Here is a 21603-nt window from a genome sequence, read left to right as displayed (position 1 = left end):
TTTTCCTGTTGAGTAAGTCTGTTTGCTTTCAGACAAAAAAGTCATCGAATCAACTATTCAAAAAAACATTTGGCAACTTAGTTGAAACTAGACGTGAAACTATTAGATCTGAATTGCCAAGAAGAACAAGTTTATTGAAGAACCATTTACTATATTGCCAGACAAAATTATTTCCAAGTGAGTTATCTATAGTCAACAACATAAAGTCTAGCAAGAACTGCAAATCTTCTTCAGTCATCAGGAATTATCATGGTTTCAAAATTGCGAAAAATGATGAAATGTACCTTATAATAGAACAGGAGAATTGTTATAAAACAGAGCTCAGTAAAGTTTACGAGAAAAGGTCCCATGATTGATCGTTACCCATGAAAAAGTTTGTCGAAATGTTCTTAAGAATTTTTTTCACTTCGTAATCCTTAAGTCTGGTTTTTATTTCAATTAAAATCTCGAGGTCGCATAACCTATTTAGAAGTCGTAAGCATGTGCCTCGGGTGACTCACGTAGATATCTGTTTTGAAACTTTAGCCTGTAGTAAAAGCATTTGTTTTTCCGCAAAGTTCTTCCTTCAGAATCCCTCGAATATTTTAAAGTTTAAAGCACAAACCATATTTCAATAATTCACTTACGTACAGTACAGCTCAAAAACCGTCATAATGTTAATGTTTTGGAAAAGTGTTTTTGTTCTATGTGATTTTGGTTTATTGAAAATCATTCGTATAATTTTTTCTCTGTAACATGAATATGGGTTCTAAGGTACTTTTTGAAGTGGACTCATAAATAATCAGGCCATACTGAATAATTGGTTTAATATAGTAATTGTAAAACATTATTCTATGCTCATGTTTCATTCGTTTTTTAGTGATATTAAGAACCCACACAATTTTTGCAGTTTTCGACAGACATAGGATATATGGTCTTTGAAGTTCAACCTATTATCCACAACACTCCTAAACATTTTGTTTTTTCACAATTATTAAAAGGAAACTCATTAGTCACACACGGGACAATTTTTTGCACTTGAAAATAAGGGTTTTTCATTGATTTGAATTCAATTGAAGCCGTTTTGTCTCACACCATTTCTTTATCTCTGGTGTTTCTATTCTGAGTACGTTGGGAGTATCGAATTTATCATACGCAGTGAAAGTGCTGTCATCAGCAAATAGGGTCAAATCGATATTTTTGTTTATTGCTACTTGTTCCAAATCATTGATATAAATTGAAAACAAAAGGGGTCCCAGTGTTGAACCCTGCAGTACACCAATCTTGATTTCCTTGATCGATTTCCATCAATTTCCACAAATTGAGTTCGGTTACTCAGATAAGAATTTATCAGATCATTTGCAACACCAAGGATTCCATAGTAATTTAACTTGTCTATAAGTATGTTGTGATCCACCGTGTCAAATGCTTTTGAAAAATCTAAGAAGAGGCTTGCAACCTTTTGCGTACAATTATCAGCAAAATTGCTGATTTTAGAAGTGAATTGATTAGCAAAATATATTTGAGAGAGTTTATATCGAAGGTCAGCTTTCATTTGGAACTTTAAAAAAGAGCAGAGTATTGTTACTACCAGCGTCACAACAATACTACCAGCGTCACAACGTGACGCTGGTAGTATTGTTCATGCACAGATCAATTTAGAGAAACCTACGATCAAACGGCTCAATTAATTGTTAAATTGGCTTCAGATTAATTTCAGTATTGATGAGAAAGGCATCTCAATGGCTCATCGTTTTTACTGGAATTGTTTGCACAGTGTAACAAAATAAAAACTTTTTGAGGAAGTTTTTGAGACACGGCTTCATTTTCAATTTCTAAGGTCAGATTATTTTTTAAAGTTGTGTTGCTTTTTTGAAGGCGAACAGCTAATGTATTCTCGACAAATTAATTTCTTTCTTCAGTATAGCCAAAGCGGCACCAAGATTTGTCATAACGTAATATTTTCCGGTTTTGGGTTGTAATTTAGGCTGACAGTTTTTCAACATTGTCTATAATTTATTCCGCATCGTGAAGGTGATTTTTTTTCAGATAATCCAAATTTACTGAAATAATTATTTTTTTTTTGTAATTAAACCTGTTGATGGTGTAATAGATAATTGCCTGCTGGCTGGGAGACATTATTGGGCATTCAGTAGTAATTCAATATTATTGCTTGGTTTCGTCGATGTCTTCTCTTGTTTGGCGGCATTTAATCTAGCGTTCTTTTCCTAAAAGTTAGAGAAGTTGTCTTGTTTTTGGAGGTTGATCCTCATTCTTCAAACAAAATGTCGTATTTGCGTCTGGTTCTACTGATGCCCACTTTGTTGACTATCGATTTGCTAGTTTTTGAATAATTTTTTATCGGGCCAGTCAGCACTCAAGACTAGGGGCTTAAGAAGATTATTTTCTTGGCAGGTTTCAAGATTTTTCCTTCGCGAATTGTTTTTGATTTTAATGCATATCCGTTGGCGAGACTAAAAATTTTTCATTTCATTATTTTGAGGAGGTCAATCGTTTAGCACGTTAATTGTTCGCAAAGAACGCAAAAATTGATTAAGCTTGATATTTCTGCCGTATTTTTGTTATTTATAATTATTATAATTTATTTTGCATCGGATTCATTTTTATAGCTTCTTTTATAGAGCAAAATGGCTTCTCTTTTTGTTCCACCTTTTCAATTAGAACTTTCATATCGTAGTACTAGTTCGCGTAGTTGGTTTATACTCGCAGTTAAAGTTCAGCTATGTCTACTTTTGTGCCTTGTCCTTTTGTCTTGTTTTGAACGGCCGGGGCTTTCTGTGACTTGAGTGAGGTAGCCCATTTACAGCAGACTAATGCAGGTTAATCTAATCCGATCACTGCAATCTTATAATGCCGTTTAAATTTGCCTTCTTTTCTTTACCCCTTGTCCTTGTGTACATATGCCCTTGGCCATTCAAACATCCGATTTTAAATAAACCGAAAAGGGATTTATTGCAAGTAATATGCAGATTTTGTGCTCTTACAACTAAATGTTAAAAGTTATTTATTGTATTCCTTATTGTGCGGCAGTTTCACGAAGGGAAACTGAGCGCGTGATTTTTAAATAAAAGGAAAATCTAGGCTTTCAAATTTTGATCTTTTATTGCGAAATTTTTATTGTAAGTTACATTTTATAGTAACCGTACAATTCAATCCTGTGGTTATGATTTTCACTTTTCATGTTTAAAAGGACACAAATTATCGAATAAGTTTTCTACTTTTGATTGCTTTCTGGCGGATGAATAAAATTACAGTTGCTGGTGATAGGCTAATTGGTATTTCGTCTTAGAGAGTCTTTGAGTTAATTCTTCTGCCTGCTCCCTGTTGCAACTTGAAAGGGGAATGTTGAGAGGAAAAGAGCGAAATGATGGAAGTGGGAAGCAGGCGAAAGGAGGAGGAGGAGGAGAGGAGGTCGCGTGAATAGAAAATTTTCCAAATTTGTACAACTCGAAGGCGTCAGCGCATTCGATTGTTGCTTCACTCGCTCTCAAGTCCCGCTTTGCATTTTGCGTCATCCATTGTTGATTTTATTTTTCTCTCAGCCCACATTTAAGACGCAAAATAATCACCACAAGTCATATTGAATTTTTATCACATCAAACAGGATGCCTTTTTAATTGATAGTACAAACAACACAACACTACATGACTTAACAGTGGTGATGGTAGAAACGACGGTGCAGCTTCTCCTACGTAGTTCCTTTATTTTGCTCGCTTTCTGCCACCCTTCATATATACCACCTATCTATCCATATCCTTTCCTCGCCACCACAACTACCACCGCCACTATCACTGCAATTGCATTCCTATCCTTTAACTACTAGTCTGGTGATATAACTAATGTAATGGTACAACTAGTTGCTAGTTATACCACCTCATTTTACTTGCCTCTTTTTCATCGCCCGCAATTGGCTTTTTGCGTCAATCTCTCGCCCGTACGAACGCCCACGCCCGCCTCGTTTTGAAATGCGAATACTGTCGCTATTTACCAAACTCGTCTAGTAGCAATCAATTGATAGATCGTTGACGCGCAAAGCAAATCGATTAAGCAATAATTGATACTCAAATATAGAACAAATCATGTTCGAGCTCTATATGCGTTTTGGTGTTTGATATCGACGAAGTTAGAATCTCGCCTTACTATTAAACCCCTTAACCCAGAATTTACAAAATAAACTAAATATTGTTCAAATACTTACAAAATGTGACTAATTTTTTTTTATTTCAGATAGTTTTGATGGTACTGGCTGTTATTAGTGTTACACGGTACGTGTTGTGACCATATTGCATTTCTGTTATTATTACGACAATTGTATATCCATTCACAATAGACTACTAAATTGGCCCGAAATTGTCAAAAACTGTATCTTGAGCGCTTTTATTGTCCTTTAGTTGTCATAAATATCCATTTTTATTTGTCTCAATTTCACATTTACCTTCTCTGTCTGCAAAAATTGCGCTTTTAATTATTGATTTATTCTGTAATGTCGCTGTTTGCTCATCGAAAAGCTTCTTTCTTGAAATCAGAGTCCGATTGTAACACGCTAAGCTATCAATTATCATGGAAAACATAGTTTAGATCGTACTTGATCAAAGTTGCACAATCTTGATTTGCGAATTGTTCGAGTATCGTTCAATACACGCTATACCATCTTACCTCTATCTATCTGTCTAAATTCGCTAATGAGAATATATTTTGCTCTTTAGAGCGCCTATTTGCTCAATCAATTAGTACGGTGTGTCAAATTGTACGTGTAATCGTGTCTATGATTTGATTCTCCGGGTGGTCATTCTACTTTATATTGCAACGTTACTCGCCCTACCGATTAACAGGCCAAAGTTGAATATCTCGACGAAATTTGTTTGCCTTGGAGAAACAAACCAAGAAGCATTTGTCTGTTATTTGATGACCTTTAAATTGCTTTATTGAAAACCTCATAACTTCATAGTTTAAGTTTTAGATTGATTGATCAAGCGTTGGCGTTCCGATTACAGCCAGCCGCTCACTTGGTTAATTCAGCTGACGTTAGTTTGTTCAACACTAGTTAAATTTAACTGGTTAGTACTAGTAGTAAGTACAGTAGTTTATTAGATTCTGACCCTGCTTTATTTGATGAAACGGAACGAAATTGCTTGAGAGGTGTATAGGATTGGTATTGTTATTAGAGTGCGCGATTATTGTTAGCTAATAGTTAATGTGTCTTCACGAAGATGTTTGTGACCGCAGTGGACTTTAATCCTGCCGATGTTAATTTGCTGACGAAATAGGATTACTGAGATATTCGATCGCGTCTCTTTCTTCATACCTTGCAAGCTTAGCCATTTAATATTTAACCTTGATCAAGGGATTATTTCTCCGATCTTATAACCTCATGCGTGGTTGACAAATTTGGTCAAATTATTCATTTGGAGTGTCTTGAATTCGATCTTTGTGATATTTGAGAAACCAATTTGAACAGATTTGAACTATTCTAGAAATAGTGCTCACGTCTTAATTAGTGTTCACATCTTTATAGTACAGTTATATACAATTTGCTGGTTTATTGGGCGATGATTCCGGGTGGACCTATGCACCATGGGGCGGGTGGTGCTCCGCAGGGTGGCACTGCCCATTTACCCAATCAGCTTTCGGTTGTGACCACTGTGAACTACGGAACCCATCCTGCCCAGATACAACAAACTAATCACAACATGGATCCCTCTTCTCAATCCCAAATGATGGTACGTGTCTAGTTTTGAAATACCAAGTTCATTTATTTGAATTGATTTTTTCACAGTATTTTCAACGTAATTTTCGGTTGAATTTTCGTGTCAATGCCTAATAGGAGACAAAAAACCATGCTTTCAAAATTAGTGCTGCTGGATGTTACTTATTTCTTAACACCAGCTAACGTCGAGTTTTCTTTTTCTACATGAGTTTAGCCTCTCCCAACCCGCTTTCAAACTTGATTAAGAAAGGAAATTTAAATTTTCATATATAAACATTTTTAAAGTGGTTAAGGACTCTTTTGACTGTTTGCAGAATTACTACGGTGGCAATCAATACATGCCTGGTGCAAAACCAGCAGCAGCCTATATGCAAGGCCATCAGACAGCTGGTCCAGGAGGGGGAGGAGGGGCACCGCCTGGGGGAGGGGGAGGAGGCATGAACACAGCAGGTGCTACATTCCAATCAGCTGCTGCCAATAGTGGCTCCCCCATACAGCAAATGAAGATTGCTGCCAACAGTGCCGGACCCCCTCCCAACATGACAGTGGGTATGAATGGCAATATTGGAGGGGGTGCTGGACCACCCGTCAATAGTATGCCCCCGGGAAACCCTACAGGGGTCCAAATGCACCCAATGCAATCCATGGGTCCAAACTCCCAAATGGCCAATCAACAGTTCCTCCAAGGTCGAATGACGGGGGACCCGCGAGGTGTTGGGGTCATGTACCAACAGGGTGCAGTTCAACCTGCGGGACCTCCCAATCACTTCACACCTGGAAATGCGGGTGGAGGGGGAACTGGAGCGGGTGCGGGCAATGGTGCTACCCACTACAACAATGTGATGATGATGGGTGGTAATGGTGCACAGACTCAGCCAGCCCAACCAGCTCCAAATGACTTCAGTAACCAAGGTAACCTGCCTACCTCTAGTCTGTGATGTTCCTCTTCATTATAGAGAGTTGTTCATCATCAACCGCGGTTAATATAGTCAGTCTAAAGTAGCTTAGGTGACAGTATCTAATAACCTGTTCAAGTGTCGTAACAGAATTTTAAGGCCAAATGAAAATTGTATGGGGATAGAAAGAATTAATTTCTCCAATGAAAAAATATACAGATTACTGCATAATATATTGCATTGGAGGGGACAGACAACGGGGCTATAGACACCCACTTTTCAGTCTACCCCAGAGTTGAGTATAAATAAAACAACAATTACTATAATTCGAAAAGAAAAAATACAAATTAACACTGTTTGAAAGATAGGCAATGTGACACAAAAATTAAAAATCAAATACAAATCTTGCAAGTTTGTGACTGCAAACTAAAAATGAACACTTCAACTCATGGCGAAAATTAGCAATTTCGCCTGACGTCTTCGCTTCAAAGTCTGCCGGTACAATTTCTAGGCTTTTCAATTTATTGAATAACTTTGTTGCGCGAAATTTGATTGTACTGTGCTCTTTTTCTTTTGCATAAAAGTTGTTTGAGTAACTTAATTGCTGATCCCCTAGTTTCTCTTTCTATGGTATGCACACCGGGTATTAACAAGTCATTATAAAAATTTTTACAATGAAGGCCACTGATTGCTTTCAGAGAAAATTTCAGGATACCTTTAATTTAACTAATCATTTCGAGTACGTCCAACAACCAAGCAAAAATGGTTGTTTTAAAACTTGTTCAAGTGGTATCAGCGTATTTCAGCTAAGCAAAATCTATTTTTCTAATTTTTCACAGAATTGATAATGCATATCTGTTTGCTTCACATCTGGCGGAATGTGACTATCTGTAATGTGTATTTTGTAATTTTTTTTAAGTTTGTGGCTCCTGTTTCCCTTTTTAATGCCACTTTCCAAAATCGTTTTGACCAACTCTTTTAGATCTCTAATTACTCAAAATGATGCCACGAATATGCGGTGACGTTTGTCGATGATGTTTTTGTTAATGTTAATTTCTGTTGTTGTTAATTAAGTTGCACTGAAACGTTGCCGTATAAATGATGTGTTAGTCTGTTCAAAATTTTATAATTTTCTGCAAATTTTCATAATTGGTCTTATTAAAGTTTGTTGTTAATTGGTCGGATTAAAATTTGTTGATCAAATGACGCCTTATCGAGGAAGTTATCTTGATTTCAATTATGTGAAGAACAATTCGCTTAGTGCATTTTAAGGGTGATGGTTAGATTAAGTTCAGCAGTTCGGCAAAGAAAGCATTACTGAACTTATTTCGAAGACTTAACTTACTAACTTGAAAAAGAGAGACGTTTTTCCGGTGAAGTTAATTGGAGGTGAACTTAAATTACAAACCAAAGGTACATTTAATAAATCTCATCAGAATTTGGTTGCAAGTTACAGTATGATTAAAATTTGCAATGTCTGCTAGATTATTCTCGAATAATCAGCAAATATCAAAATCTTTAAATTAATTAAATTTAAGGATGCTCTTCTCTAAATTTAAGGATGCATTTTCTCTAGTCTCTACCATTGATGGAAAAACTTGGAGGAAAATGATAGTGAAAGATTTAAGTTAAGAAAGGCCACATTGAAAATTTAAAGCTACTCTAATCAACATGAATGATACACTACAGTTGACTATTGGCTGATTAGTTTACTAACCCAAAACCTAATATATTTAATATATTGTAAAAGCAGCCGTTTTGTCGGAACTTTTTCAGTTATTTGCCCCCCCCCCCCCCATGTGCACCAACTTACGATGATGATGCACCAGAAATATGCGGAATTACATTGCAGATCACTGTTTTAATATAGCGTATGTGCAGATAAAATGCAAACATGGGGGTAGAACACAATCCGAAAAGGTCCGCAAATCTTTTTGAAATTTTTCTAATTGGACTGTTTTGTCACGTTAATCGATCGTTGCAGGTTTCAACCAACCAGGTGGCGACTTTATGGTCTCATCCAACGACTTTATAAACTCAAATGGCAATCAGCCTGGCTCCCAGCAGTACGCTATGGGTGCCTCAGCTGCGCATCAAAACCAAGCTAACTCTCTTCACGCCCACCCGCAGGGCTCTGTTCAGCCGTCGGCAGGTGGGGGTAACCCAATGCACCAACAGATTGGACCACAAGCCTCAGGACACCACCCCATTTCTGCAATGCACCCTGGTCAATCACACCACGGAATGCACCCGCAAGGTCCGCCTGGCTCGGGTCAGCTACAGAACATGGCTGCTGCTGTTGCGGCTGCGACTGCTACGGCTACCGCTACTGCCACAGCTACTGCTGCACTTCACGAAAACCAGGAAATGTTTGCGTCAGCCCCTGGGCATCACCCGGAGATGCAGGGTGCGTACAATGCTTATGGCTACAGTGCCAACACACATGCAGCCGTCCAGTCCTCAGCTCATATGCCTCAAAGTCATTATCCAGGCTCCAATGCTGCAGGTGTAGCTTCTGGCGCTATGATGTCTGGAGGGGGCCCCGGATCTTCGATGATGATGGGGGGGCCCTCTCCACATCTGAGAATGCAATACCCCCCTCATGCTCAGCATGCTGCTGTTATGAGGAATGCAGCCCCACAGCAGTATATGAATTCCATGAATATATCCATGGGAGCAGCCGGAAACTACTTGATGGCTGGACCTCCGAAATCGTTCGCTAACATGCAGCAACAGTCCATGTTCAAAGTAAGTTGGAGTTGAACTGAGATAGAACTATAACAGTATCTTTATTTGCCACCGAGGATGGAGTTTTTGCAACAATAATTCACACTATGACTTTATATGGTATCTGAAAAATTTTACATGTTTTGATGTGCAGACTGCTTGTATGACAAAAATCCTGAATGATCTTTACATGGTTGACAAGAACTCATTAATGATCCCTTATAAATGATCACTCATAAATAAATAATAACTATGTAATGTAAAACTGATAATTTCCTCAGAAATCATGAGTGCCTTGTACAATTACAATGAATAGCATGTTGTACGATTTGTTAGAAGATTTTCAAACTAAGGCAAACCCTTAAGTTGGACCCCCTTTTTACTGAGAGCAATGATAGAAGAATGCTATAAATTTTGTGTTCTACCTTTCTAAGGTCATAATTTGCTCTGGTTTTAGATATCAAATAATACCAGTTATCCACCCATGCAGCAGCCATTACCGGCTCCTAATCAGATGCCACCTGGTGGAATGAAGCAAGCCGCCGTTGCGGCACAATTCCACCAACAGCGCCAGCTAGCTCTTCAGCGACAGGCATCGGCGCCCACTATGCTACACCCTGGCATGGCAACAGCATACCCGCCGACCCCCGGAGGCATGTACCCCGGAAACCCAAAGGGTGCCCCCATGTTCTCGGGAGCCGCGGGGTATGTTGGATCAACCCCCATGACGGCGTCCCAGATGATGTCTGCATCGCAACACAATCAATCGGCTATGATTCATCAACAGCAACATGCAGTAAATATGCAAATCCATCATCAACAGCAGCAACAACAACAAGCTATCCGACCACAACCGCAGTCACCACACATCATATCGGCCAACCACCAGAGTCCAAATGCTTCGAGGACCACTTTCAACTATCCCAACCAGCAAAGTCCGGCTATGATCACGCCTGGATCTCAGAGTATAAGTTCTCCAGCCAGTGTGACCATACTGGAACCCAATCCATCGCCAGTAGCCGCATCCTCCGATGTCAAATGGCATCATAACAACTCCAAACAAAGCGGAGCATCTTTGAACAACCTTGACAGAATCGCGACGCCTCCCAAAAACGAGGAACTCCGTCTGATGTTTCCACAGGAAAAGCAAATTCTAATTGAGCCATTCCAAATTGATCATGAAAAGGGAAGGATCACACGCACGTTCTTCATAAACGAAACGATGGGCAATAAACTGAAGAATGCTCAATCGGGAGCAGCCATTGACATTCTCCTGAAGGCGAACAGTAAGAAGGATGAGCATAATGTACAGATTCCAGAATTCGCCACCATCTTTCTCAACAACACGCAGCTGCCCAACCATTGCAATAACAACTCCCAGAGCAGTAGCATTGCAAAGCCCTTCCTCCTCCCTAAAGGTCTCATCGCAATTGGGAACAACGACCTCACTATCACCACATCTCAATGTTGCTGTGTGAGTTTACATAGAAACTATTTCTAATTGTTCTCGAACGTTGTTTGAAGCAATTATTGTAAACATGTGTCTTTTATGCAATTTTTTGTCTAACCGTTTTTGCGCTTTGGTTCTAGAATACTCGGATCTTTTTGTGCCCCCAGTACGTTATGCTCCCCCCATTTACAGAGCACGTGTCATTACATGGTAAATCATTATGTGAAAATATGGCACGTGCTTCTGGGGGGGGGGGGGGGGGGGGTGCAAATAATATGCATCCACTAAGCTGACTTTTGACTTTCTCGACTTTTTCACGCTTGTCTTCTTCATTTGCGACTTATCTCAATTGCTCGCCCTCCGAAATAAAGTTTGTTGCTGAATTAAATTGTAACTGGGCAACAAACTGAAAAAAATCCACATCCAATATTGATATGTGATGCACATTACTATTGATATTTGCTGTTTCAGTTGTTCTCCTTTGAGCTGCGCTATGTCCACAGACCAACAGTCGCTGAGGCTCTCAAAACTCTGATTGCGAAGCGCAAACTGGATTGTGACCGGGCCATCGCTAAGATCAAGGGTGTTTTCCGCAAGAAGCCAAAGAGTGAGAACAGGTCGGGTGGGGGAGTGGGAGATTTCTGCTCCTCGAATGGCGGAGGGTCCTCCTGGTCAGATGGGAATCAGGACACAGATAGTAGCCCAGAGTGTCTGGATCACACAGTTCCCTTAACGTGTCCAATCACCCGACAGCTCATTAAGTAAATAAATGAGGTCATAATTTGTGGAAAAGAATAGGAAAAACAACTAGAAAAGTATTGTAACCTAAAGTGTAATACCAGCAAATGTAAGGTTTAGTTTCTGGTTTAGTTTCAAATGTAAGGTTTAACTGAATATGAAATGAGCGAATCGAGAAGAGAAATCTACTTCTTAATTTTCGTAACTTGTCATTTCTTGGACGACCGAGCAAAAACGACAAATTTGTTAAACACTTGACCTCCTCTGTTTTGTAAGGGGAAAAGCTTCGTAATGTTTCGTTCAAAACGCCAGGAAACCAATCAAATCGTCAATGTTCTTAAGTTTAAATTCGAAAAGTATGCAACTATCTGAGGATAAAAGGGGATACCGCATTGATGTCAAAATATTCACTATATAGCAATTCAGGTACCCGGCGCGTGGTGCCCAGTGTGACCACATCCAGTGTTTCGACCTGGAGAGCTACCTGAGGGCCAATTCGGACAGACTGGCCTGGAAATGTCCCATCTGTAAACAACCTGCCCTGATTGAACACGTGATTGTGGACGAGTACCTGGAAAACATACTGCGTGATGTCAAAGAGTTAGTACATAATTTAGCTTTGATACAAGAAATAAAGTAAACATTGCATGTAAATAGTAAAAAAGTATGGTGGCGGGTAGTTCAAGGGGGGTGAGGGAGGAGGGGGGATGTCGCATATTCGAACTCTATCTCTGAGAACATTAAAATAGCTTGGTGTGTAAAATTGCAGTCGTGTTATTATTTTCTATCAGTTAGATGCTGCGTATTTTTGTCCTTCATTTGTGTCAATTATTTTTGTCCTAAATGTGTGGGAACATATATCAAATGCTAAAACATCCACATTAAAGGATGTAATGAAGTTAAGGAGGATTATTGGAATCTATTCGAGCTGAAAAAGAACCTCAGAAAATATTCAAACATTACGAAAAGTTCGTTTCTGGGCCACTGTTTTTTGTTCTCTTCCATATTTGTTGCTCAGCTCAACTAAGTGTTCAAAAGAGACTTTACGGATGTTTCTTTCTCAATTTAGTGCTTTTTATTCAGGAAAATTGAACATGTGTTTAGACAATCTTTGATATATTTCTACATAAGCTGACACAATCATCGAATGCTAGAATACTTTGCGTGTTTGATCTGTTGAACTTTGATGCTTCAATCGTCAATCGCTTCAGCTTTTATAACTAATTCAGCTAATGGTTATTATAACTATATTGCCTTTATATTGTGTTGAAATTTTAGCACCGATATCAGAGAAGTAAGAATCGATTGTAATGCCGAGTGGAAACCAGTTGGAGACGATTTAAAACCGTCCCACGCCGGAATCAAAATGGAAGCCAACGTATCTGGAATTGGTCCAGGTGCGACCACAATCAAGCAGGAGGTCAAATCGGAACCCAACATGATTGTGAAGAGCGAGAATAAAATGGCGGCCTCCTTCTACCACCACAACAACAGCAGTTCAATGTCAAAAGGTGCTGCTAGTTTTGGTGGCGACTCAAAGCAATTCAAAAACCCTCCTCTTAAAGGTGCACCACTTGTAAAATTTAGGCTACAGTTAATTTTTCTTGTTTTCAACCGTCACTTTTAGTTCTCATGATTAAAAGTTTATGCTGAATTGGTTCGTTAACCAGTAACGATATTTAACCCAAAATTGTGAAGTGTGTTTCAAGCTGTTTGCCGTAAAAGGTTATAAATAAGTTGAAATAATCTCATTTGCTGAACTCACTCACCGCAGTTTTTTCTGAATTTTTTATTACTAATTTTTTTACTTAAATAAACCGCCTTGCTTTCTAGTTTTTATTAATAGCCGCCCTCCTATTTTTACGACTCGAAGAGGAGTATTGGAGAAGTCCTTTTTTAATCAATTTTATTGGAGTGATTTTTGAAGCGGGAAATGAAACGCGTGAAAAAATTTGGAGTGATTTTGGTGGTGAACAAAAGTGAAGAGTGGAGCGAAAAGAGAGTGGTTTTGTTCATACCGCTGTTTTTGAGAGAGCGAAAAATTGATGTGTGAAAAAATTTTCTCTAAGCGAGCGAAATTTTTCACGTGCGGCTTTTAGAAGCAGTTTTTCTGCAATTTTTGATGGTTATGAGGTTGGATTATGATATTGTATTAGTTTCAGGCTTGTTTTGATAGGAATTGAAGGTTTCAAGTAGTTAATTTGAGTTTAATGCTAATTTGGAGATTTTGATCAGTTTTGCTGATTTTTAGACGAAATTTAATGATTTTGTGCGTGTTTTTTTTTCATTTAATGATTTAAGTAGTATTTGGATAGAAGCTTGTTACTTAAGGAATATTCACGTACCGATTGACTAAAGTTTTCTTGGTATAACTCATTTTTTTGAAAAATTGACAGAAGCATTGAGAAATTTTTAAACCATTTTTCTTTTAGAGTTTTTTTAAATCTTAGACAAGTTTCTTAGCCTAATATGACTTGCCCTTTGTTTTCCGAGCTTCCCCGTGCTCTAATTGCAAAGGAATTTTCTTCTCTAGGCTAGTTTCTCTCTTCTTTCATTCTGCTAAAAGTGATTTTGAACATCAGTTGCTCAGCAAAGCAATTCAAAATGAACAGAGTCAGTATAAAAATTGAAGTCAGAAATAGAAACGGGATAAACCCATAAAGCCCAATTTTAGATGCCCGCTATTTGAACGTCGTTCCTATAAGTATTAGTTACCTCTCTCTAATGCTTATTGCTATTGATAGTAGCAGTAGCCCCTGTAGCCTCTCTCTAAGAAACAGAAGTATGTTCAACTACGAAATGCCACCAAAATAAATCGGACTTAAAAATGTTTTTGTACAAAAATCTTTTTTTTTCAATATCTATTCTTTCAATCCCAATCATGCTTATTGGAATCAACGACGACTATTTTCGGGCAATCTGCCGGGTATGTTTAAATTTTTGCAGATCTTAAGAATAATGCAGTGTATCTGCTTTTAATTATTACAGATTATAAAAGATTTTCATAGTGTTATTTTTTTCAGCAGTGTGTTCGGGTGCGGAGGTAGCCAGTTCTGTGGTGGACAGTCACTGGTCTGCCGACATGGTATCAATCCAATCAGCCATCAACCCTGCAGCTGCATCTGCTCCCCCAACCCAAACCTCCGCCGCCTCTGCAATTTCTCATGGAAGCATGGGAACACCACCCTCTGCAGTTGCCAACATTGCATCGTCTACTGCAATGAACACGGCAGCTGTGCAAGCTACTGTAAACAGCAACAATCACATTCATAATGCGGTACGCTCAAAAATGTTTTCACGATAGTAGTGAAGTTTGGGGTGGTCTACTGCACAAAAAAAAGTCTCTCTTCAGACCCGGTCTCTCCAGTAGTCCGCTGGTCTGCGCTAAAAAACTAAGAGAAGCATATAAAAGCACCAAAAGATCGGGTTCGAGACTAATAAATCTAGGGTTTTTTCTTTGTGCTAGACCACACCAAATTACTGCTCACGATCAAGGAAAGAATGAATAGCGCCACACGGTTGTTATTGCCGTCGAGCAGATATCAAACTCCGAGGCGAGGCCGAGTTGTTGATTAACTTCGACAGGGCGATAACAGAAGTCTGGTATTGTTTTTGATCAACTCCCGTTGCGATTACAACAGTTGCATAACTTATATCACACCGCAGCTGATTAGACTGTCTTTTCTCGCTACTCTTCAAATCGCAACAGCGACGAGAAAATAGTGGTGGAAGAAAACAGTAATCCCAAAGCAAAGTTTCGTCGCTGTTTCACATTTTTGTAGTTTCCGTAGATAACAAATTATTTCATCGGTAAATTATTCAACTGTTGTTATGGCAACGAGAGTTGGCTAAAAACCATTTGACTGGATACAGACAACAGGTTTAAGTCTGGCTGCACAAAACATAAACCAAAGTCTGTAACTGGGTACCACAGTTCGAGCTGGTTTGGTTTGTAAATTATTGTAATACCAATATTTTTATTTTTACAATACTTCAAAGTAGAAATTATCATCTAGTGATCAAATAGGGTGTGCGCAGTAATGATCTCAGAATGAAGAATACCTGTAGAAGGAACTGTTTTGGCTGCCGATTTTTAGGAGTTGAATTAATCAATCAACGGACGTGCGTGAATGTGTTGATATTTCATTGTTATAGGTCAATGCATCCAACAATCCCACCCCGGGAACCATGTACATCTCGACACCCTCACCTGCTTCACAATCAGGATCCATTTCATCTTCCGCCTCGTCCTCCAATAATAAGCGGAAGCATCCCACGATTGACTCCAATGGTCTCATGGACTCTGTCAAAGGATCTCTGGTGGACAATGAACAGCTGTCGTCGTCCTCAGCTCTGGAACCACCGGCTGCCAAGATGCCCAACCTGGGCATCACCAATGCTAATGACCTCCCAACTACTGCTACTCTGGACCCCACTACATTCGACACTTCTTTTGATGCTGTTTCCTTCTTTGGCGACGACAATCTTCTTGGCGACTCGTTTGGAACAAATGACGATAACGGAGGAGCCAGTAACAGCAATGCGCTCTTTGATTCTCTTCTGGGAGGCGCTGGACCAACTTCTGGTCTTGCAAACGTCAGGGATCCAAACGACCCCAGTGTTATAGTGTCTGCGAGACAGCAATCACAGCAGCAATCTAATGGACAGAATCTTGTTGATGGATCTGCGAGCTCACAAGGCGTTCCTCCAACAACTTCGGCAGCAGACGATTTTGAACTAGATCAACTGTTGGAGCAGAATTCAAACTCAGAGTTTCCGGTATGTTACTGTTGTTTGCGGCGCTTGAGATCAGCGATGAATCTCATCGAAATAAGTTGCACGGGCTTCATTGCTCTCTAAAGAAATTCGGCATTTATTTGCAGCACTGTTTTTTAATAGCCGCGAAGCGATAGCTGAGGCTATTATTGGCCTTCTCTTGGTTTTTTACAATTCAAAGAATTTGAATTGTATTGGGGCGCTGTCTTTTTTAAGATATGTTCACACATTTTCATGATTTTTGAAGTCAAATTGGAGTAGTGATTTTGGTCACGCCGAAACAGGAAATGGAGCGAAAAAGCGAGTGGTTTTGCGGCGTGAAATTTTTTCGCTCTAATTTTAAAGTAGAGTGAGAATATGGTGTTTGAACAAAAATTCGCTTTATCGGTAGTGATTTTTTGTTCACATGCGGCAATTTCACTTTGATTTTTACTGTTTTTTCGATTTTTTGGATAGGATTTTTTCTAAATGATTTTTCCAATCCATTCATAGTCCCTTCTAGGTCTAGTTTTCTGTTTAGTCAATGAAATTCTTTGAATTGTACGTCAGGACTTGTCCTGCTATGTTTTTTTTATTTCGTCGTCATGATTTTTGTTACGACCATATGACGTCACAACCACTTCAAATCTGCTTTTTGTTCATTCGTTCATGCAACTTCAACTGAATTGACGTCATTATTCACTCTTAGTGGAGCTAGTTTTTTTGTGCATTCGCGTGATTAAATTTTTGGTCACACTTGACTTAACTCACTCTCAAAAATAACTTCCTAACTTTGAAATTGACTGTTATTTACTTTAATTCAAAGAGATAAGGTCAAATGGGTGTGTGCTACTCTAAATGAAGGTTATTTGAGATCAGCTAATAGAGGCAGCAATAACTTATACAGATTTTAAATCAAAATATAACAGATCAGCCTTCAATGAAAAGACAATTTTTTTGGTCTGTCTTTTTTACTGTTTCTTTTGAGACTGCCGATCTACGAATCTATTGCGGCTATTTTCTGGCAATTTGCCAGCTGTGTTTTATAATTTAATAGTGAATGAGTCATGAATTTCTCTCGGACGAAGTTTGTAGAAATTGTAATTTTGGGTTATAATTTAGGTCATCTACTTTTTTTTAAATTCGTTTTTACTTCGATTGTTTTTCGTTTTACATAAGTAACAACAATCACGTTGGATTTCTGACTTGTCTCACTCGCTGTTTCAGCTGCATGGAATTTTGAATTGGTCAATCAAATTTGAGCGAATATGTTCAAGATTCAGAAGCGAAATCAAAAGAAATGGATAAACCAATAAAGCTCGGGCACTAGGAGTAATTGTTCAAAGACTTACTATCAAAGTTTTTAGAGTATGCTGCTAACTGGCATTAAAATTAAGCTTATCATTTATTTAGATGCTGAACTCACCATATATATTTAATATAATGAAACTCTAGACAAAAATAGAAAACTTTTTGACATTTAGAAAAAAATACGTTAACGTCACTTTTTCTCTTACTTTGTTCTGATTGGCTTAATTCCAGTGCCGATCAGTGGGGTCAATGGTGCTATGTTTGCTCTCCGGAATTTCGCTATGTTCTATTATTGCTGCGAAGCTGTATGCTGAGCGGAGCTATATTGCGGTGCTCTTAGTTTTCTTTGTTTCATCGTCTGACGCTCTTTTTCGTTTTACATTTGTTCAAACAGTGAAGCTGATGTCAAATTTTCCGAACACTCCCTAACGGCATATGCACGCGTGACATCATTTTCCCCTCTCTTTAACCAACGTTTTTAGCTCATGTGCGTGATTAGATTTTGATCATACTTGACTTAACTCACTCAATAAAATGACTTTGCGCTTTAAAACTTTAGTTTAATTTGAATTAGTTCAAGGTCAAAGGAACTCTGTTTGTATCTCTATTATAGGGCACATAAATCTATTCTTTTGCAGCTATTTTGACAGTCTGCGGCCTATGTTTATTTTTCTCAGACGGAATTCGTATACATGTGACTTTTTGATCAAAAATTGTTGCCAGATTAAACTTAATTTCAACTCATTTCTTCAGCCTTGACCTTTTTGGGTTTCAGTGATCTAAGTTGTGCTCTCGTTCACAATTTTCAGCAGTTGAGTTAGGCAGAAGTTAACTACAAAAAAGTCGAACATAGAATGTGCCTAAATAGGGACTTTTATCATCCACCATGAAGCAAGCTACAACCCGACACTGGGCGTTGGTTTTGAAATCAACTCATGCAACTTCAGACTCATAAGTTTTCTTTGTAATCGACACGAAAGCGATGGCTTTACGGAGCTGTTGTTGATCCTTTCTCGGCTTTTTACAATAAAATATTTTCTCAAGTTTCCAAATTTTCTGAGCTTTAGCAACGGGGAAAATTGCGGAGCCCAAGCTCATTAAGGCACAGGGTGGTCGAAGTTTGCATTTGCAGTGCAGGTTGTATTATATAAATAAAACCGAAGTTAATGAACGTGGGCCGAGCTGTGCTCTCCTATGCTGTACATTTATAGGCAAGCTGGGTGAAATTAAAAACGAATTGATTAATTTTAGTTCGGCTTCGACGAATTGGGCGACGGTGACATCGAATCGCTGATGGCCGGATATCTCCCGGGAAGTGACCAGACATCACTGGTATCCTCCGCAGTGTCCCATTCTGTAGTCGATTCCCAACCCCCACCCCCAAGCCTGGACAACGCATTTCCGAAATCTTCGGCCGACGTTTTGCACGTGAAGGAATCCTTGTTGCCCAATAAACTGGGCGAAGATAGTGGAGCTGTAAGCGGGCTGGATGATTCAGACAATGAAACAAACCCGGCAACTAATGAACCCCCGGATGAGTTTTTACAAATGCTGAACATGTCGCCGAAATTTTGACGTTCGACTAGAATAAAATAGTCGAAAAGAATTGAATATGAAAATGAAAACACAAAACTTCAGTGGTAACTGCTGAACTCTATCTTTATCTAAATTTCTCCTTTTATTTCTCCCTTAGATTAACAGGAGTCAAACAAAAATTTAACCTTGATTTTATAGGTGTTTACTTTAGTAGGGATTATTTTAATGACCTGATAACTTTATTTTTGTGAAATTTTTATTATGGTTTATTTTTGCTCAGTGAAGGCAGTATTTTTATTTTTCATTTGTCTTTTTATTTGCTAATATTATGGAGAACCAAGTTATTTATTTTTAAAGTGTAAATAGCTTATAGGTGCAATTTTTTCGTAATAATTAGTTTGTTTTCCTTTAATTATCGCATCCGTATGTTTTCCAACTGTTCGATTTTCCATCCGAAATAAAGTAATTCAATCTAGTTTTATGATTATGATTCTGTATATAATTAACTTAATTTAGTTTGAATTTATTTTCACTTCCTAATATTTTTTAGCCGTGACATCCAAGTAAAATACAGGAAACGTCAATTGCCCTAAAGCTGAAGACCCTGATAGCTGGTAGTTGCTTCCTACTAACAATATGTACATGGCTACAGAAAGTCAGTGTCTCCGCCTTTCGCTTCAGTGTCCCCGCCCCTGAAGTAATGCATCTACGTTACATTTTTTTCGTAACTGCGTCATTGCAAATAATTTACCAAAATAGCCAACATTTTCTCTGTACTTAAAATTATAAGAAAGAATACTTCGATTAATTTGGCAGGAAAAGAGTATGATAAAAAGTACGTGCGTGTTTTATATCATTTTGTAATCGGGTTAGCGATGTAAAGATTTGAGTTTTATAATTTGCTACGGAGAAATTTTAACCATTCTCTTGGTTTTGGTTTATAGAATTGGAATTGTATAAGGAGGCTGTCTTTTTACGACTGGAAGAGGAGCATTGGTATTCTAAAGTATTTTTAAGGGAGTACTATTTGTGAGTATAATTGCTCTCAAAGTTGTTAAGCAATTATAATAGCCGTGTTTCTTCCCTTAAGCAATTTTTCCTATCAATTTTTTGTCTGATGAATTTTTATCTTGTCCTCGAAAACTTAAACTTGTGGCTCAGCGCTCTATAAACGTATGCGATTCACTGGAACTTAGATAATTTCATTGTGCCAAGGGCGTTTCTTAAGAGTTTGACCCACCTCACAATTGCCACGTCCCTCACCCCTCCGCCTCATTCCACCTGTAAACCCCCATCCGCGTTTACCTCACCCCCACACCATCAATTACGCTCCAGATAGCCTCGCTAAGCCGCAGTTAGCTAATTTCGCCAGTCTTTTGAGAGAAAAGCGCACGACGTTAGTCAGTTTTATTTTTCCAGCCTTAAAAATTTCATATTCTCAAAATTATGAAGGTGACTGTCGTACTATTCTTTCTGGAATTTTATACATAGCCTGCAAATTCTAAGATTTGGCAGTATTTCATGTTTTGCAGTTATAATAATAAGTCTCAGCCTCAGTTTTGAGTTAGACTTGCTCTGCCTTTAGATTAAAGAAGACTTGATCGGCATCGATTTGAGTTCTTAGAATGCCTTCAGCCCCTATTCCTTAGATTGCTGTCGATTTCATTTGCTATTATCTTCTTCTAAAATTCTGTTAAAAATGTGAGTGACTGATTATTTTGAGCTAATTCTTGAGACCAGATTTTGTATGAAATGATGTTTCAATTTTTTACTGTCAATCCTCTTGTCTTTTTCCTAACAAGTTTAGTTTTTGCAAAAATTTTTGAATTTTTCGTAAAATAATTCGATTACAGATATTAATAAGGTGTATCTTTAAAATGCTGTTTTCTCCAAACAGAGAATGTCTTATTTTCTGTTACACGTTCATGTAAACTCTTGCACTTTAGAACCTAAAGTTTTCTTGTTTTTTTTAAATCATTTGAGAACACTTTCTAAGTTTGTTATTATCTTTCGGCTTTTCCTTATCTTTAAGTTAATTGTGGAATTGTGAAATTCGGGACAATTTAATTAGAGCCAGTAGCTCAGCCGGATCGGTAGTAGAGGAACAAAAGTAGTGATACAAGAGTTATATTGTTGCTTATATGATTGTTTACTTTATTTATTCTTTCGTGTCAGTGCTTGTGAGCTTGCTTGTTTGTTTTTGCATAGTAGTAAAAACTTAAGCGTTTATTGTTTCTTTTCATTTTTACTGCCCATGAGTAATGCATTGTAAAGGAAGCTATTTTTTTCTGGTATTAATTATTGGAGAGGACTTTTTTTGCATTTAACTAATTTTGTTCAGTCTAGTCATGTATGAATTTGATAGATTTGTTTAATTATATGGATCATAATTGAGCACAAGAGTTCACGAACCAAGAAAGCTGAATGAATTTTGTCCTCTTAACTACATTTTTTTTGGTCGATGATCACACGTGCTCAAAAAA

General features: G+C 38.2%; 1 protein-coding gene across 5 annotated transcripts in view; it reads left to right on the top strand.

Annotated features, from left to right (window-relative positions):
* Window positions 1-19660, top strand: part of LOC142334876 (uncharacterized) — a 58671-nt gene extending 39011 nt beyond the window's left edge. For 2 of the 5 annotated variants that reach the window (XM_075383210.1, XM_075383204.1), the window contains exons 2-11: window positions 4228-5720; window positions 6022-6619; window positions 8588-9351; window positions 9788-10804; window positions 11252-11541; window positions 11945-12118; window positions 12797-13083; window positions 14542-14795; window positions 15674-16297; window positions 18836-19660. In XM_075383210.1, coding sequence (XP_075239325.1) covers window positions 5550-5720; window positions 6022-6619; window positions 8588-9351; window positions 9788-10804; window positions 11252-11541; window positions 11945-12118; window positions 12797-13083; window positions 14542-14795; window positions 15674-16297; window positions 18836-19159 — 4503 coding nt within the window. In that variant the 5' untranslated portion in view covers window positions 4228-5549 and the 3' untranslated portion in view covers window positions 19160-19660. The remainder of the gene's footprint in view (window positions 1-4227; window positions 5721-6021; window positions 6620-8587; window positions 9352-9787; window positions 10805-11251; window positions 11542-11944; window positions 12119-12796; window positions 13084-14541; window positions 14796-15673; window positions 16298-18835) is intronic. The other 3 variants (XM_075383231.1, XM_075383224.1, XM_075383217.1) reach the window with 3 other exon arrangements.
* The last annotated feature ends 1943 nt before the right edge of the window (window positions 19661-21603 follow it).

The sequence above is a fragment of the Convolutriloba macropyga genome, chromosome 1, assembly GCF_964194025.1.
Source record: "Convolutriloba macropyga chromosome 1, txConMacr16.3, whole genome shotgun sequence".
Taxonomy (NCBI): domain Eukaryota; kingdom Metazoa; phylum Xenacoelomorpha; order Acoela; family Convolutidae; genus Convolutriloba; species Convolutriloba macropyga.
Note: the sequence above shows the minus strand (reverse complement) of the source record. Positions and strands in the feature narration are given on the sequence as shown.